This window comes from Octopus bimaculoides, chromosome 7 (assembly GCF_046866305.1).
Source record: "Octopus bimaculoides isolate indiv1 chromosome 7, ASM4686630v1, whole genome shotgun sequence".
Taxonomy (NCBI): domain Eukaryota; kingdom Metazoa; phylum Mollusca; class Cephalopoda; order Octopoda; family Octopodidae; genus Octopus; species Octopus bimaculoides.
In genome coordinates, this window is record NC_142934.1 from 129,475 (window position 1) to 148,021 (window position 18,547).

Genomic DNA, 18,547 nt, shown 5'->3' on the forward strand with positions numbered 1-18,547 from the left:
CCAAACTTCTGTGTCTGTTTTGACACGGTTTTTACAACTGGATGCCCTTCCTAACGCCGACCACCCTGCAGAGTGGATGTATGATAGAAGAAGTACCAGGATTAGAGAGAGAAGGAAAAAAAAATGTTGTGGGGGTTGATTCAGTCAACTAAAAATTCTTCAAGGTGGTGCCCCAGCATGGCTGCAACCCAGTGACTGCAACAAATAAAAGACACAAACACACACACACATTTACATAAATAAGTATATGAATGTCTGTGTGTCTAGGTTGATAAGTAAATACATATGAATATATCCTAACAATGATAGAAAGAGAAGTTTGTGAGGCAGGATTGTTCCTTTATTTATTTATAGACAGATCCATAAAAAGTCTTTGAATGTTCCGAAGGAAATGAGAGAGAATAATGCTTAAATATTTCATTTGTTTTGGTTTTTTTATTGCAGTGTTGTCAAATGCTGGGGACTCTTATAACACACACACACACATTTATGTACACATGCACACACACACACATTTATGTACACATGCACACACACACAATGCAAGAATTGAATCTGATACGCAAGAATGCCAGAAGGAAGAACACCAGAGTGGAAGGTTTTCTCTTTCCCTGCAAAAAAAAAAAAGCCTGTTAGACACATTTAAGTAGATGGGGCGTGGGTCGGAGGGGGTGGGGCTGATAACAACAATGCTAATGTACTTCTCCCCCCCCCCCAATCTTCTCCATTCTTCTGTTGCTGCTGGCAACTATTTTGATGAAAGGTGGGCAGCAAAATAAATACAGCCTGGTCAAAGACAGCAATAGGTACCCACCACCACCGCCACCACCACCGCTGCTACCATGGTTGGTGGGTGGTTGTGGGGAGAGGAAAAGGTATGGCGGCGGCGGTGGTGTGGGGGTGGGTAGTGTAGGTTAAATAAATAAATTAATAAACAAGAAAAGGGAGAAAGTTTATAAGATATTGAGATTTCAAAGGATGATAAAGAGGAGAATGGGAAAACGTGTGTGTGTGTGTGTGTGTGTGTGTCTATATATATATATCATCAGCATCATCGTTATAGAGAGAGAGAGAGAGAGAGAGAGCAAGCTGTGTGTGTGTGTGTGTGTTAGTCATCAGTTGTTTTCTTGGTGCTTGTGTTTTGTCTATTGGACGACCCGGTTACCACAGTGTCCATCTGCTCAGACATACACGTACAACAACTGCGGATCCTGGACACCTTTGGCATGGTGGAGGTCGACTGAGTCCCTGTTATTGTGCCACCATGACCACCACTACTACTCGGGACGGTGTCCCACATGGAGAGCTCTGAACTGTTTGCTCTCCACCTTGTATCTAATTCAACTCCCCTTTTACATGACCAAGTGTCATACATGTGTGTGTGTGTGTGCATATGTGCATATATATATGTATGTGTATGTGTGTAAAAAATGTATGTAATTATGCCTATTATTCAGTGTGTGTATGTGTGTATATATAAACACATATGCATGTGCATATATGTATATGTAAAAAATGTATGTATATACATATATATATATATGCATCTATTATTCAGTGAGTTTATGTGTGTGTGTCTGTATACATAATGTAAAAAATGTATGTATATATATATGTGTCTATTATTCAGTGTGTTTGTGTGTGTTAGTCTTTCTCCTCCTCCCCCCCTCCATCACTTATCTAGGTGGAGGGTGTGGGTGTGTGGAGGGAAATTATAAACAAACCATAATGGTATTTGTTATGGCTTTATTCTTTTTGTGTGTGTGCATAAGCACAGGTGTGTGTATATATATGTGTGTGTGTGTGTATATGTATGTATATATATATATATATATATATATATATATACACATGCAAATGTATGTGTACGTAAACATAGAACCACACGCACACATATGCAAAAGTTCTTAGTTGCATGTTGTTTATTTGTGAAGCACTGCTCTCTCTCTCTCTCTTCTTCCCCACCCCATGCACACGACTACCCTCACCCACCCCACCCCACCCTTCATCTGCCCTACCTAACCCTAAGGATATTTCAACTTGATGCTATTTCTTTGAGTCACATGATGTACCTTCTGCTATCTTAGCTCACCCCTATTGTATTGGTTGTCGTTATCACCACATCATCATCATCATCATTGCCGTTATCCCACATTAGTTTTGGCATCAGATCTCTCTGCTATGTGTGTGGCAGGAATAACTTCTTTTGTTCTTACAATCTACCAACGTCTTTCCTTTTTGTCTATTGTTCTTTCTTTCTTTCTTCCTCTCTTTCTCTCTTTCTCTCTTTCTTTCTCTCTTTCTTTCCACTTTGTTTGGTTTTTCTCACGATTGCTGGAAGTCTTTTCCACGTATATTTGTTCTGGCTTTTAGCGTCAGTGCCAGCCAGCAGCTATACCGGAATATTCGTTTCGGTGTATATGAAGTATGATAGATTATATTTCTGTCCAATCAATGGGAGTTCTTGCAGATCTCTCCACAGTAGAAACCAATATTGGAATATGTCCGGTGGCAATTAAAATTATTTGGTAAACTGACAGAGCAGCGCTAAGTTCTGTAGAAACTCAATGTAAGAGTTTCTAGTAAGGCATTCCCAGAAAGGGTGAGGAATTGTGTAGATAAATCCAGTTTTTATTGCTTTGGAATTGTAATGTCTACAAGTGACTCCCTAGTTTATGACTGGTATGGTACATGATTTAATTAGAAGTGAACAGTGTTGCTTAAGGCCAGGTCAGCTCTAATCTCATTGACCTGTGATCAAACATCTTTAATGACCATCCAATCTGTATTTTTCAATGTCGTGCTGCTGCTGCTGTTTAGCTCCTGATCACCTACGTTCCAGTCATGACCATCATGCATGTTTTTCTGGCATAATGTATCTCGGACTTTATCTAATATGGCCTTTCTTTTACAGACTTGTATGATGTAGAAATATCACTGTTATTTCTGGCAGATTGCAGGGCTGTCTAGCTTGTTCCTTTATCAGCTCAACTAAATGATTCAGATTAAACAAGGATTATTGTAAAAGGGATCCATCTCTTGTTTGATTTAAGGGGTTTCTAAAGTTGATATCACTACAGACACCTGACTAGATAGGTGATATATCACAATATCTTCATAGGTGATATCTCAGGGGAGATAACATAAGAAACTGATATTAGCTTTTAATTCCTTAGAAGTCACTCTAAATAACATGTGTATGTTTAAACTCTGTGTGTGTGTGTGTGTGTGTGTTAATGTTTGCTTTTATGTTCATTTGTAATAAAAACAATCTTACATTAATCTGATGGGTTACTCTGTACTTTAGTAGAGTACAAATTTATTATTCTTAGACAAGAATGTTGTTGACAGTGACTTCAAAGTTTCAACTAGTTAATAATAATAAATACACACGCACACACATACATACACCTGTGTGTGTTTAAGCATTGACTGTGTATGTGTGTGTGTTTATGACTGTCAAACTCTTTTCCTCTCTCTCTGTTTTGAGAAAAATTGATCTTGGCAAAATCCCCAAAACAGAACAGAACCAGTCACAACTAAATACCATTTTATGTACATCCAGTGTTTATTTGTATGTCTTGTGCGTGTCTGTGTGTGTATAATGAATCTGTTATTCATTATGTATATGCGTGTGTGCATCTGTCTTACACATAATGTTAGTACATGTCATACATAGTCAATGTTTATACACACACACACACACACACACACACACGTAGGCACACAGCCTTGACTATGTAGTCAAGAAGTTTGTTTCCCAACCAAAGCCTTCAGAGCGAATTTGCTAAACAGAAACTAAAAGAAGCCCACAGTGTGTGTGTGTGTGTTTGTTTCGTTGTCTTGATAATAATAAATAAGCAACATGATGCAAATGGTGTTGTTTCTTTCCAGTCTCTGGTGATGGTATGTCTGAACGTGGGGAAATATTACTTTGCTTAGAAACAGGTAAGGGTTGGTGACGGGAAGGGCATCCAGCTGTAGAACATCTGCCTGCCCCAACAAAACTCATCTGACCCATGCAAGCATGGAAAAGTGGTATTTTAATGATGATGATGATGTACACACAGTGAATATGTGTGTATGTGTCTATATATATATGTAATTTATATATATGCATTCAATGTATATGTGTATATACTGTACGTTTGTTTGTTTTTGTATTGCAGTGGATGCCTGTGAACAACAGCAGGAGAATAATGGTCAGCAAGCAGCAGTTGAGGCACTCATCAGCCTGGATTCTCCAACAGCAACTTATGATAACAAATCTCTATCATTTGTAATTCCTCCACATTCAGGTAAGAAGACACTCTCATAGGTTACGCACTACACACGCACACACACTGTGTAATATATACATACATACACATCTATATATTGAAAAATTCGTTATAGGTATAAAAATACCATAAACAAGTATAAAAATGGAGAAAATATGTTAAAATCAAAATTGGATTTAATACAAAAATGAATACAAATATTTATGAAAAAAAAATAATTATAATTAAAATGCATAACTTTAATTATAATTTTAATTATTATTATTATAATTTTTTCTTAAATATTTGTATTGTCTTTTGAAACATGCGTATGTATTGAATTCACTTTTGTATTAAATTCAATTTTGATTTTAACATATTTTCTCCATTCTTATACTTGTTTATGGTATCTTTTATACCTGTAACGATATTTTCCAACTACTATTTTCTTATTCTTACTACTTTCTCCGGTTGTTTTTTTATTAATATGATGAATCTTTTATTAGAAATCATTCTTTCTCCCTTTTGGACCTCTCAAAAAGTTTGAATTGTTCTTTTTGAACTTATTTCTCATATATATATATATATATATATATATATATATATAATACACCACAATTGTGTGGTGTATTATATTGTATTGCAACATACTTTGGCAACGCAATGTATTCTAACAACCTAATCTTTACTTGGTCAAAGTGGTTTGCTAGATACAACAGTCAAATCTCCGGTGAGACTGATGCCATTAATGCTTTATTTGAGCTGTTGTTGATCAACATCTGCAAGAAAGACATGAATGTCAAGGGGTGGAGGGTTTCAGAGGGTCACTGTGCTGGGGAGGAAGGAGTGGGGCTAATGGTCAGTGCAGGGTCTAGCAGTAGAGTCAGACACAAAAGGGATGATGAGAAGTGACGGAAAAAAAGGTTCAGGAGTGTCTGAGTGGTGGCAGTATAAAATCACCCTGCTCCACTGAACAGAGGCCATTATAGTAGCAGTAGTAGAAAAGACTGAGAGTGGACACAGCACACCTGTGTACCAAAGGGTGGAATTTGTTCAATTACTGAATGTCACTCAATCAAGTGGCCCTTCTCTGGATGCATCCCAGAATATTTGTGTGCGTAATGACAGTAGTACTGTCCCAGATGTTGGAGCAGTATTACACCATGGACCCCACTGCAGCCTTGTGTTGGGGGGGAAAAGTATTGTCTGAGATGTGGTCCCTACTATGTTAAGGATTTGCTTTTGCCAAGAGAATTCCTTGCTGGTACTGAGGCCTGGAATTTGGAGTGTCTGTGAAGGTTCTGTCTGCATGGTGCTCATGTTTAGGGATATATCATCATCATCATCGTTTAACGTCCACTTTCCATGCTAGCATGGGTTGGACGATTTGACTGAGGACTGGCAAGCCAGAAGGCTGCACCATGCTCCAATCTGATTTGGCAAGGTTTCTACAGCTGGATGCCATTCCTAACGCCAGCCACTCCGAGAGTGTAGTGGGTGCTTTTACGTGCCACCGGCATGAGGGCCAGTCAGGAGGTACTGACATTGACCATGCTTGAATGGTGCTTTTTACATGCCACCAGCACGGGAGCCAGTTAGACAATGCTTCAATTATAAATATACATCTTTTATGCTGTGAATTGATAAATCTATATGAAATTTTTTGCCTGCATTATAGACAGGGCAATTATATAACTTTCGTTTATATCCTTATAGCAGGTGGGTTTGTACTTTAGATATTGTAAATATATACACTTGAAATCATACTCGCTCTACATACAGTTTGTTAATGTATATATACATATTGTTTTTGCTCATTCATCACACACACACACACATTTTATATATGCATAGTGAGAGGGTGAAAGTTTGTTAATGTATATATATATATATATACGTATATACACATGCATTAATATTATGTCTGCGTGTTGTTCTTGTCCAGGATCTCTTCCCCCCAGCCCAGCCGACAGTGGTTTCTGTGATTTAGACCCTAACCAGGATGATTACCGCCGAGTATCAAGTAAGCAACTACTAACTTTATTATTTTTCTCAGTTTTATGTTCCTCAGCCTGAACTTGGTTTTATATATGTATATTTTTATGTATGTAAAATATCTAATCCGTAATCATTAGTCGGACAAAGTATATCCTGTTTTGTCTACGGATTTTCTCCATTTATGGATTAAATATGTTTAGTCACTCTCAGATGTGCCTTTGTGCTCATTACTCTAAAGGCTGGACATGCTTCCTTTCAGACTTGTCATCCCCTCGGATATATATATATATATATATATATATTTTATTTCACTTCGGTATAATGATAATAATAACCTGACGTAAGAACTCAATGTACACGTGCTTTAGAATGAAGCATCACTTGAGTCGAAAGCAGTAATAAGAAATTAAATAACTGACAAGGGAAGAAGAAATTATGCCATGGCATAATTTTGTATTCCCTTGTTATTTAATTTCTTGTATATATATAAAACATCTCACTAGTGTAAAAATGTGTCAAAACAATTGTAGCAATTTTTAAATAAAGAACATCATTCTTTCTATTTTCTATTTCTATAAACTCTACGGATACTATGGAATTCCTGATGTATATCTAAGTAGCTGGAGCATTTCCTCTATATGATGACATCAGGTAGCCAATAACTGTGGATAAGCTTTGCATAGCACTCTATAAGGTATAGACATCACTAAGCTAACTAAGCTCTCTTAGTCACGTTAGTGATGTCTATATATATATAAATGTACTTCTAACGAAGAACATTGGATCTGTAGCCATGCAGCTTACCACCAATGAATTCACTACTTGCGAGCACTGGAGACAACTGAGGAAGGACAAGTTTTCACAAATATTGTATTAGCTTAACACTTAAAATGAAGGGGAAGAGTTAACTTTTCAGATGTTAGTCCTTCATCATCAGAAGAAAAGTGAAAGAAGATAGTGAAAGAGGGGAAAATGATTATGTGTGTGTGGTGTTTATGAAGAGCAGAACAATCGAATCCTGCTGTAGACGTGATTTGATCTCTAGTAAGACATGTTCATTTGTTCGTTTCAGTCTTACCACATACATTCTGGTTACCACCCCCTGCACACCAACCTATGTTAAATACTCTAAGTACTTCCACACGTCCTCCTGTCAGGCCAAGTAAGTGAACCACCTTTATTACACCTTCTTTTCACTATTTCTATATATATATATATGTGTGAGAGAGAGAGAGAGAGAGAGAGAGAGAGAGAGAGAGAGAGAGAGAGAGACCATATGTGTGTGTGTTTGTGTATTAAATGTTTCTTATAAATCTTCACATTAGTCATTCTAAATGTTCACCCGACCCCTATTTCTTAAAGTGACCACCCTGATATCTTTAGAATTACATCTAACTCCTCTAATACACCCTTCCACACACACATATCACAAATTGGGATTAATTTCAAGCAAACACTTTTTTTTTTTCACCCAAAGTTCTCTGATTAAGCCTTTTGTCTACGTTACAAATTATTATTATTATGGAAAAAGGCAGTGAGCTGGCAGAATTGTCTGTCATCACGTTCCGAGTTCAAATTCCACCAAGGTCGACTTTGCCTTTCATCCTTTCAGGGTCAATAAATTAAGTACCAGTTGCATACTGGTGTCGATCTAATCAAGTAGCTCCCTCCCCCAAAATTTCAGGCCTTGTGCTTATAGTAGAAAGCATTATTATTATTATTATTATAAGATGGTGAGTTGGCAGAACCGTTAGGGGGCTGGTTGAAATTCTTAGTGGTATTTCATCCATCTTTATGTTCTGAGTTCAAATTCTGCCAGGACCCACTTGGCTTTCTATCCTTTCAGGGACAATAAAATAAGTATCAGCTGAATGCTGGGGGTCAATGTAATCAACGGACCCCTTCCCCCACAAGTGCTGGCCTTGTGCTAAAATTTGAAACCATCATCATTATTATTATTATTATAGCAGACACATTGTTGGATATAATGCTTTTGGGTTTTACTCACTTTTCATGATCAGTGTTCAAATCCCAGGAAGGCCACTCTGCTGTAACTTCTTCTGGGGCTCAGTAAATAAACTTAAGGTAAATACTGGGGTTGACTGTAACACACCCAAGCCCCTTCCACACACGTAAAACAAAGTCATTAGTGTTGTGTTAATTATGTCAGAAATCTTTAATTGAATTTGTTTATCTTTCTGCAGTTTACCATCCGGCACCTCCTTCTGTAAATGTCCATCAGTCTGTTGAAGCCACCACGCCACCCTCATCTCCATTTGGCAAAAAAAATAAAAAAGGTGAGTTTCGTAATAATAATAATAATAATTCTAATAGTACTGCCACCTGACTGGCTCTTGTGCTGGTGGCACGAAAAAGCACCCACTACACTCTCTGAGTGATTGGTGTTAGGAAGGGCATCTAGCTGTAGAAACCTTGCCAGATCAGATAGGAGCCTGGTACAGCCTCCTGGCTTGCCAGTCCCTAGTCAAACTGTCCAACCCATGCCAGCATGGAAAGCCGACGTTAAACGATGATGATGATGATGTTATTGTTTAGCTTCACAGTGACCTTCATTGATGTGAAGGTGCAGACATGGCTGTGTGGTAACAAGTTTGATTTCCAACCACATGGCCCCAGGTTCAGTCCCACTGCATGGCACCTTTTGTAAGTGTCTTCTACTATAGCCCTAGGCTGATCAAATCTTTGCGAGTGGGTTTTATAGATGGAAACTGAAAGAAGCCTGTCATGTGTGTGTTTTTGCGTCTGTCCCCCACTATATCACTTGTCAACCAGTGTTGGTCTATTTACATCCCTGTAACATAGAAGTTTGGCAAAAGAAACTGATAAAATAAATACCAGGCTTAAAGAAACAAAGTACTTGGGTTGGTTTGTTTGACCAAAATTTCTTCAGGGTGTTGCCCCAGCTTGGTCACAGCCAAATAACCCAAGATAAATTTAAAATTAGTTGAAAGAAACTCAACAATATCTCAACAGAAATATCGTAACAAATAGGGTTCAATGAGTTTTCCCATGGACCCCAGGATATTGAAAGGTCTGTCGGTGAATTTAGTTCACGGACCCCCAGCATTGCCTTTGCGCACCACAGGCTGGGGACCACTGGCTTATATCTCCACAACTTACTACCCCTTCTTCCCCCCCCCTCCCTCTGTCTTTGCAATATCCACTCTACCTCCACCTTTGGTTGTTCTGAATCAGTTGCAGTCTTCAAAACAGGCAACTCACTGTGGGAACTGATCACCTGTAGCAGCAGCAGCAGCAGCAGCGGTGGTGGTGGTGGTGGTGGTGTCAATAACAAATACTTATGTGTAACAACTGCTCTTCTGTCTCGAGTGTCTCCCCCCCCTCACACCACCACCACCACCACCGTAGAACTAATGACTTTCACCAACACCCACAATAAAAGAGCCACTGTGTTGTCACAAAGCCTGCTAGATATAGCAGCCAGATCAATCTGAAATGACACTCTACTGTCTTGGGTAAGGAAAGGACCACTGAAAAGGAGGGATGGTCATGGCTAGAAGGTCTTTCATTAAAGTTCTGCAGGATTGGGGACCACCTGACAACCTAGGGTTGAACAATATCACTTTCTTTTGTAATACCACAAAGACTGGCTTTATTGTATCTGTTTCAATCATGAGGCTGTGGCCTTGCTGGGGCACCACCTTCAAGAATTTTTCGTCGAATGAATTGATATCAATACTTATTTCTGTTAAAGTCTGGTATTATTCTATTGGTCTCTTTTGCCGAACTGCTAAGTTACAGGGGCGGTAAACACACCAACACTAGTTGTCAGGGATGGAGGGGTACAAACGCACACAACAGGCTTCTTTCAGTTTCCATCTACCAAATGCACTCGCAAGGCTTTGGTTGGCTCAAGGCTATTGCAGAAGACATTTGCTCGAAGTGCCATAAGTAGGACTGAATCCGTTAATATCAATTACATGTATATCTGTCTATATATATATATGTATATATATACATAGCCCCATATATTTTTGAGTGAACAAATATGGATCAAGGCCTGGTATTGCAACCAGATGTTCTTCCTGTCACTACACCTGTTTTCAAGTAATCACTTCTTTTATCCTACTCATCCTAAAAAGTGCAGAAGCAATGGGGCTGATGTGTTACTAGGGAATATCAACAGACGTTACCGTTTCATGTTAAATTGTAAACACACACACATGACAATAGTCATTAATGTTGGTGACATTGACACTTTGCTGTGTTACTAGGGATGCTGGGCTTGTGTTGTTATTGGAAACACATCATTTGTTATGTGTAAAACATGGTGATGGACAGTTTCTGCTGTTGATTGATGCTGATTAACAAACTGATTTTTAACTGGTGTTCAAAATGTGTGAGTCAAACCAAATGGTATTTACTATTGTGATTCAATGTTCTGTTCCATGGGAAGGAATGGCTCTCCTTATTAGCCCTTCCCCACTTCCAAAACTGTTCTGCATTTCATTTACAATCTTTTATTTCCTTCTCATAGGGCGCAAACCGAAGAGTAATGATTGTCAAATGTTCCCTACAAAAAGGAAACGAGAAGGTGAGTTGCCTGGCATTTCTGTGGTTCTTTATAGCAATATTATTATTATTATTAAGGTGATGAGCTGGCAGAATCGTTAGCATCCCAAGTGAAATATTTAGCAGTATTTTACAGTTCTATATTTAAGAGATGAGGAATTATTTACATTTGACAGATATTTGTTCTCATCTTGTTTGTTGTAAACACAATGTTTCGGCTGATATAACCTCCAGCCTTCATCAGGTGTCTTGGGGAAATTTCCAACCTGGGTTCTCATTCCTAAGGTATTTTTCGATGTTATTCAGGTCACTACACCATATGCCTGCGGGCATATGGCGTAGTGGTAAAGAGCACAGGCTACTAACCCCAAGATTCCAAGTTCGAATCCAGGCAGTGACCTGAATAATAACAACATCGAAAAATACCTGCCATTATCCTTCAAGAATACAAGTTATAGCAGTGGTTCCCAAAGTGGACAGTACTGCACCCCTGGGAGTGGTGGAAAGTTTGGGAACCACTGAGTTACAGAATGAAATAGAGAATCCTTTGTGGAATCTAGTTATCAACTGAACAAATTTCTTCCATTCTTAGAACTAGAAAAATATTCTTGACCTTAATTTGTCCGTTTCTCATTTTCTGTTTTGTTTCTATTTTCATTCCAGGAAACACCACTTACTTATGGGAATTCTTGCTAAAATTACTACAAAATGTAGAAACTTGTCCAAAATACATCAAATGGACAAACAGAGATCTTGGTATTTTCAAACTTGTTGATTCCAAGGAAGTATCTAAATTATGGGGCCATCATAAGAACAAACCAGATATGAATTATGAAACAATGGGAAGAGCTCTCAGGTAAGTTGCACTACAACCTTCATTTATTTTCTGATGTTAGGAGGGGGTCAACTAGGTTTATAAATCTATGTTGTGATATTTAGTGGTTGAAGCTATAACTGACCTGTTATAGTTGTTACTGTTTAACTGAAGTCAAACTTCAGACATTCTAGCCATGACCATCTCTTTCTTTAACATCGAATGGTGTCCTTTTTGTTTTTTTTAAAATGGAGGTGACAGGTCAACTGGGGTGGGGGAGACACCTGTTTAATATTTGGGGAAGACTTTGAAGAAAGGGTGTGCGAAGCAATGGAACTTTGGAGCAAGGGCAGTGGGATTTTGGTGGGGTGGCGGAAGGACAATGGATAACCTGTAAAATGTTGGGATTTAAAAAAATTATTTCTGGCAACTTTGAAATCTAGAATTGATTAAAGGTTTAAAATGAAAACATCGAGTTAAATTGATCTGGAGGTAACTTTAGATCCTTTATCAGAATATACAGGTTACTTGTGGTCACATTATAGAATAAAATGGTCAGTTACAATTGTACCAGATAACAACAGAATGGTCATTTAGAACTGTTTTATAGAAGGGAAAGGTTGATTAGAACTGTACTTTGCTGTATTACAGAATAATAAGAACTATACCACAATATGAGAGTATCCCCACCCCAGGGCTTTCCCTCACACTAGAAGACACCCCCACCCCCACAAGATACTATGCTATCTGAAGATTTATTTCTAAATTGAATTAAATCTAAAAGTTTAAATTCAAAGATTCACATACCCCCCCCCCCTCGAAATGAGACGAGTTTTAATTGTTGGCCACCATTAATATTGTTGAAATAATTCTAACGATGGCTTCTGTTTCTGTTGCAGGTATTACTATGCAAGGGGCATTTTGAATAAAGTGGATGGGCAGCGGCTTGTCTATCAATTTGCTGTGGTTCCAAAAAACATTGTTGAAATTGATTGCAGCACTCCCTAATATAGTGAGTTCCTTGTACATACAGAAGACATCTCACCTGGCCGGTACCTTTATAATGTAAAGCAAAGAAGACGAAGGACAGAGAAAGACAGAAAGAAAGAAGAAGCAGAAAGAACAATGGATTCATTCATTCACCTCCACCCCAAACTGTTCTGGAATTTGAATTTCTTATGAAGTCTGTTTTCTGGGAATTCCAAGAGATAGAAGAACAATGAGAAGTACTTTGTACTTTTAAGTAAAAATCACCACTCAAGTACGAAGTAAGCTACTTGTTGCTGTCTTGTTTCACAAGAGAGAGAGAGAGAGTACAAAAACTCTCTTATATCCAGAACAATGAACTCTGAAAAATGTTTTAAACTTTTTATTTATCGGTTTCTCCCCCCACCCCTCTATTTTTTTTTTTTTTTGTGTGTGTGTGAAAAAGTTCTCTTTCCTTCCTTCATTTTTTCCCTCCCATCTCTCTCTCTCTCTTTCTCACTCATTCTCTCTTTCATTCTCTCTCTCTGTCACTAAATCCAGATTGATTTTTTTTATTTATTTATTTATTCTTCGGATATATATTTATCAGTGACGGCTTTTTTAATGTTTGTGTCATAGAGAGAGAGAGAGAGAGAAAGTAGAAAGAGAGGGAGTGTTTGATGTCATGGGAGAAAGTACAGTGGGGGTGGGAGAGGGACATACACTGAGGAGGGAAAGTTGAGTCTGTTGTAAAGAATTAAAGAATATTGTTGATTTCCTCTCAACTAGTGTAAAAAAAAAAAGAAAAAATGAAGAAAAAAAAACGGTTTCTTCCTAAGTTGGTTGTGTGAGATTGAAGGACATTGGCAAAAAAAAGAAAAAATGTATTTATTGCCAAAAGAAAAGAAAGTTAAGTTTTGAGAAACGTTTTATCATCTGCACTGGCTGTGAACATGAACACGTGAATGTGTGATTGGAGAGTGTTAATGGCCAGTGTGTATGGGTTCGTGTTCACCGCCAGCTTTGTTAGCAGTTAAGAGGAAATATAATGAACGATACCCATCAATGAGTTAAACAGAAATTACATTATATGCATATTCACACATATGCTTGTGTATATATATATGTGTGTATATATATATATGTATACATGCATATTTGTTTTGTTGTCTTCTTTCATGGTTTTCATCATCAAAGCTCTGATTTGTGTGTTATTTAATTTTGACTTACATATTTTGTTAATATACATACATACACTGGATGTATACATCTAAATTGTTCACATACTTATACATACTGTTAAAGTTGCCTTTTACATGTCGTCATACACTAATACATGAAACAAAAAAGAATAGGAAAAAAAAAAAAGTTACATCTACAGTTCTACAACTGTACAACATTGACACTCACTCATATGTATATATATATATATGTGTGTATATATATATATATGTGTATATATATATATATATATATAGACACTTACTTCACAGCAGCTAAAACAGATAAAATATGGAATCTGGTCAGTTGTATGAGTGGTGTGAACTGATCAGATGGGAGAAGATCTAATGATATCAAAGTCCAGGTTTGTTAGACTCGATTGGGTCATTGAAAACACTGGTCAGACTGGCCAGAGACCACTTTGGTCACTAACTGTGATGGTCAAACAGCAGTTTTTAGAGACTAGAGTCATTCAGTCCAGTTAACATGAACAAAACTACTTATGGTCAGCTCAAGTCCATAGGTTACAATGGTCTATGAGACTGCAGTGGTCAAAGAGACTTGTTGAGTTTTATGGTGGTCAGTGACAGCAATGGTCAGTTAGATGGGATCTAATAATTGAAAGATGGACAGATGATGGGGGTGAAAGATCAAAACGATAAAGGTTTCCCAATGAAATGTCAGGCATGAATCGAGAACAGGTAAATTGTATTGGAGGGAAAAAAGCAAAGTGCAGTGTCCAGAGATGAGCAGGACAATGGTTGTGGGAGGGAGTTGTTGAATTTCCTCAAACAATTCTGCTGCTCATTGAGGCTTGTTTAGGGCAGTGACCTGATGATGGTGATGTGAGAACCTGCATTCTCTTCCCTCCAGCTGGTACTGTGTATGGCTCTGGTGTCAAATATCGAATAACTGCCTTAGACAAGGAGAATGCATAGCTACCCGTTGATGGCAGGAATAAGTTGTGGACTTGAGGAATTGTCCACTAACTTCAGGGGTGTACAACGATGGGGAAATGTCACAACGAACATGTGGCTAACTTGAAATGGCAGAAGATTTAATGTAGCATTGTTAACTCCCACCTACAGCAACTGCTACATGCACATGTGGCTGGTTACTCACTCCATGATTGCTGTGCGCACACATATAACTGGTCAGTTAACCATTGTGAAGTTAACCTGTGACGAGTTTGTATTAAGTTACAATGTGCATGGAGTTTAGCCAGTCACCACGTGTAGATAAATGTCTCCACAGGGTGTACAAGTGGACAATAATCTTGTATTTTATAAAAAGGTTTTAAATCTCATCCAAAAGTGTTTCATTTTCGCCAAAAAGTGCCTCTAAACCCATCCATATTAACATAAACACAAAAGAGCAGTAATTCCAGCACATGGTCTTGGTGGGAGCTGCTGCAATAAACCATTTAGAATTTGGTCTGTGTGTGTGTGTTTTATAAATGAGGTTTTTTTTTTGTATTAAAATAAAGTAGAAAATGAAAATTTTCAAAATATCAAAACTATGTTGAAAGATTAAAAGGTTTTAGTGTAATTCTTCCCATGGTAACTTTGGTTACCTGAAATTTAAACTTGTGTGTTTATGTGAGAGGGGTTACAAGAAAAGTTCATATATATAACAGAAGTATTTTGTGTTAGAGGTTATGTTTGTCACATCAAGTGCCAATGATGTTTCTTTGTTAGGGGCCACTAATGTGTCACGTTAAAAACAAAGCTAACCCCTTACAACATTGATGTACTCGAAGTAAACTTTTGAATCTGTTGAAAGTTAATTTAAGGATGCCCTTAAGATATATTTAATTTAGTGGGGTTAGAACAAGTTTGTGGAATTTGCTATTATGACTGAAAGCCTCTGGTTTGTAAATTAGCATACTATCCAGAGAAATGTCTCATGTCTGATTAATGCTATAAAAGTGCAGTTAAGGGCTCCCCAAGGTTCATGAAAGGTTTGATTTCCAAAGACACACACACATATACAAGAACATACACACACAGAGTTGTCATTGAAATATTTTCTGACCCAACTTTTTTATACAAGATGCAGTGGTGTTTTTTAGTTTCTCAACAATTCAATAATTTTCTAACAGCAAACCTCTCAGTAAACAACATGTCACCTTGGCTCATACATATTTCTTCTCCATTTTACAATTTATACATCTTTTATTACATTTTTTTCAAACTTTTTTTTAATGAAATTAAACACAAAATTCCTAAAAATCCTCCCCCCCCATTTCTAACTGGAATTCAAGTATTCTTCTACCCACAGGGCTAACACATCCCGTTCCAGGCTGATGTCCACCCACACTCCACTCTGACAATTCTTTATTATCCACAGGTGCCTTGTCTTTTAGTTCTTTTTTGCAGGGTCTGGACCGACATCCAGCCGTTTGGCTGTTCTTTTTACGACCATCTATGGCTCTCCATACAAATACACAGTGATACTTTTATGTGTTATATATAGACACACACAAATACATACACAGACACACACCCACACATAGCATCTAGTATGTGTGTGTATGTGTATGTGTACATGCACACATAATTTTTCACCTGCACATATACATCAGATATAAACACACACACATTTATAGAAGCAGTGGATAGTTTTGTTTTGAAATCATTAGCCTAGAGTATCTCTCCATGTGTTTCGGTAATGTTAGTAAGACTGGATCACATAAAGCTACCGTTTCTAATACTAACTCTGATACTGTGTTGATGTACTAATTACATGATGGTAGCCTGACATCCGGTTACCACTGTAACATGTATAAAGATGCCATATGAATCAATGATTTCTCAACAAAACTGTCCGGTCTTATTATTTCTATGTATATACTCTGTGGTCTTTGTAATCAAAGAGACTAGAAGCAAGAAATTGGGACTAGACACTGCCAATTCTCTTCATGGGTTTCTCTTTTACACCGTAGAGCCACATGAAGTATTCTAAACACTGGTTGTATATGTCAAGCAGCTTAATTTGCATTGTGTGTGTGTGTGTGTGTGTGTGTACACATAACTCTTTCATATTCTTAGACAAGTATGGAATTATATGCATGTACACACACATATATATATATATTTAAACTTATGTATACATACATATGTATAGATATCTACAATTGTATGCATTCATGTGTGTATATTTATTACACACAATTTTGAAGGTATACACACACACACATCAGTACATAGACATACAAACTGAACACTTGGTTCTCACATTGGTTGTTGCTATTATTATTATTATTATTATTATTATTCCACTCAGGTTGATTTTTTTCCTTTCATCCTTTTGGGTATCAATGAAATAAACATCAGGGTTGATGTACTCAACATCCACCCCCGCCAAAAAAATTACTGGCCTTCTGCTAGAAAGGATTATCATTATTATTATTATTGTGGTTGTTGTTATTGTTAGTGCTCAATGTTAGAGCATTGGGTTGAGATGAACAGGTTTAAGGTTAACCGTTTCCGTAGAAACTGTTACAGTTCTCTATTCACTTCATGTATGTGAAAGTCTTGAAAGGATTCTTTTAGTTTCCTTTCACTCGACGTGTCTTGGGGTTGTATTGAAGAACACTTTTACTAAAACAAAGTATTGCACATTATCTGTAGTGGTCGTTTAGCCCTTGGTCAGACTTCAAGCAGATCAAAGTTATTCCAACCATGACCATCTTGTTGAATATCTAGAACTACATTCTCTAGTGGGTCCTTTCATTTTTATGGCAATTGGGTGTGATATGTGGATGGGTTGACTGCATAGAAAGACCCTTGTTAGATCAGCTGCTATGTGCTGGAGAGAAATGGGGCAACAGAAGGGACACCCTTGAGCTAACTTGTTTAGAAAAGAGATTTCAGTGTTGAGCCCTTTATGTCATTTCAAACCTTGTGTTTAACAATAGTAATAACAACAATAGTGTTTCAATGTGAGAAAAAAAGGGTCAGTTTTTTTCCTTTCTTTTTAAGTTATTGAATAAGCCAAACTCCCAAATTGTGTTTATGTAGAATTGGTGCCACAGGTCTTCACCTTAACACACATTACACATATTTTATGTAACTTCAGACCCTTAAAAATTATAAGTAGATTCAACTACGAAGAAGGCAGTCAAGATTTTGGATGAAAATTATTTATTTAGTTCTTTCATCTCTTTGAGGGAATTCGTCATGAACGATTTCATAAAGAAAATTCTTACCTCTTATATATATATGTAAGTGGACAAAGAAAGAATCTGGGATTGAATGTTTTTTGGGCGGGGGTTATGGAAATGACAAAGAACGTCTCAAATAACCACACCCCAAAGCACCCTGTTGCCAAAATCCAAAGAAACAAATTCAACCCAGATTTTTTTCAACTTGCTCACATATATATGTGAAAGGTATTCATTTTCTACAAGACATCATTCATGATGAACCCCTAATAAAAAGGGACTAAAAGCACTATAGTACCTTTCATCCAAATCTGATTACCTCCTTTTTTTCTTAATATATAAAATCTGCACATGATATATATATATATATATATCTTTTATACATACATATACACACAGTGGTTGTGATGGAGACACTGTTTATGGTGGCATCGACTGTCACAATCTTTTAGAGTGATTTTTGTGGATAATTTCTACAGATTTTTGTTGTTGTTGTTGTTTCTGTTTACAATATATATATTTTTTTTGCAACAGATTTTTTTTTTAAATGATAATAATATAAATGTACAA

General features: G+C 37.2%; 1 protein-coding gene across 1 annotated transcript in view; it reads left to right on the forward strand.

Moving 5' to 3' along the window:
• LOC106871546 (uncharacterized) overlaps positions 1-13,926 on the forward strand; it is a 42,312-nt gene extending 28,386 nt beyond the window's left edge. Inside the window, exons 2-8 of the mRNA XM_089354569.1 lie at positions 4,170-4,298; positions 6,205-6,282; positions 7,330-7,419; positions 8,462-8,554; positions 10,777-10,833; positions 11,475-11,667; positions 12,525-13,926. Of these exons, the coding sequence (XP_089210695.1) occupies positions 4,170-4,298; positions 6,205-6,282; positions 7,330-7,419; positions 8,462-8,554; positions 10,777-10,833; positions 11,475-11,667; positions 12,525-12,633 (749 nt within the window). The 3' untranslated portion in view covers positions 12,634-13,926. The remainder of the gene's footprint in view (positions 1-4,169; positions 4,299-6,204; positions 6,283-7,329; positions 7,420-8,461; positions 8,555-10,776; positions 10,834-11,474; positions 11,668-12,524) is intronic.
• Positions 13,927-18,547: the final 4,621 nt, after the last annotated feature.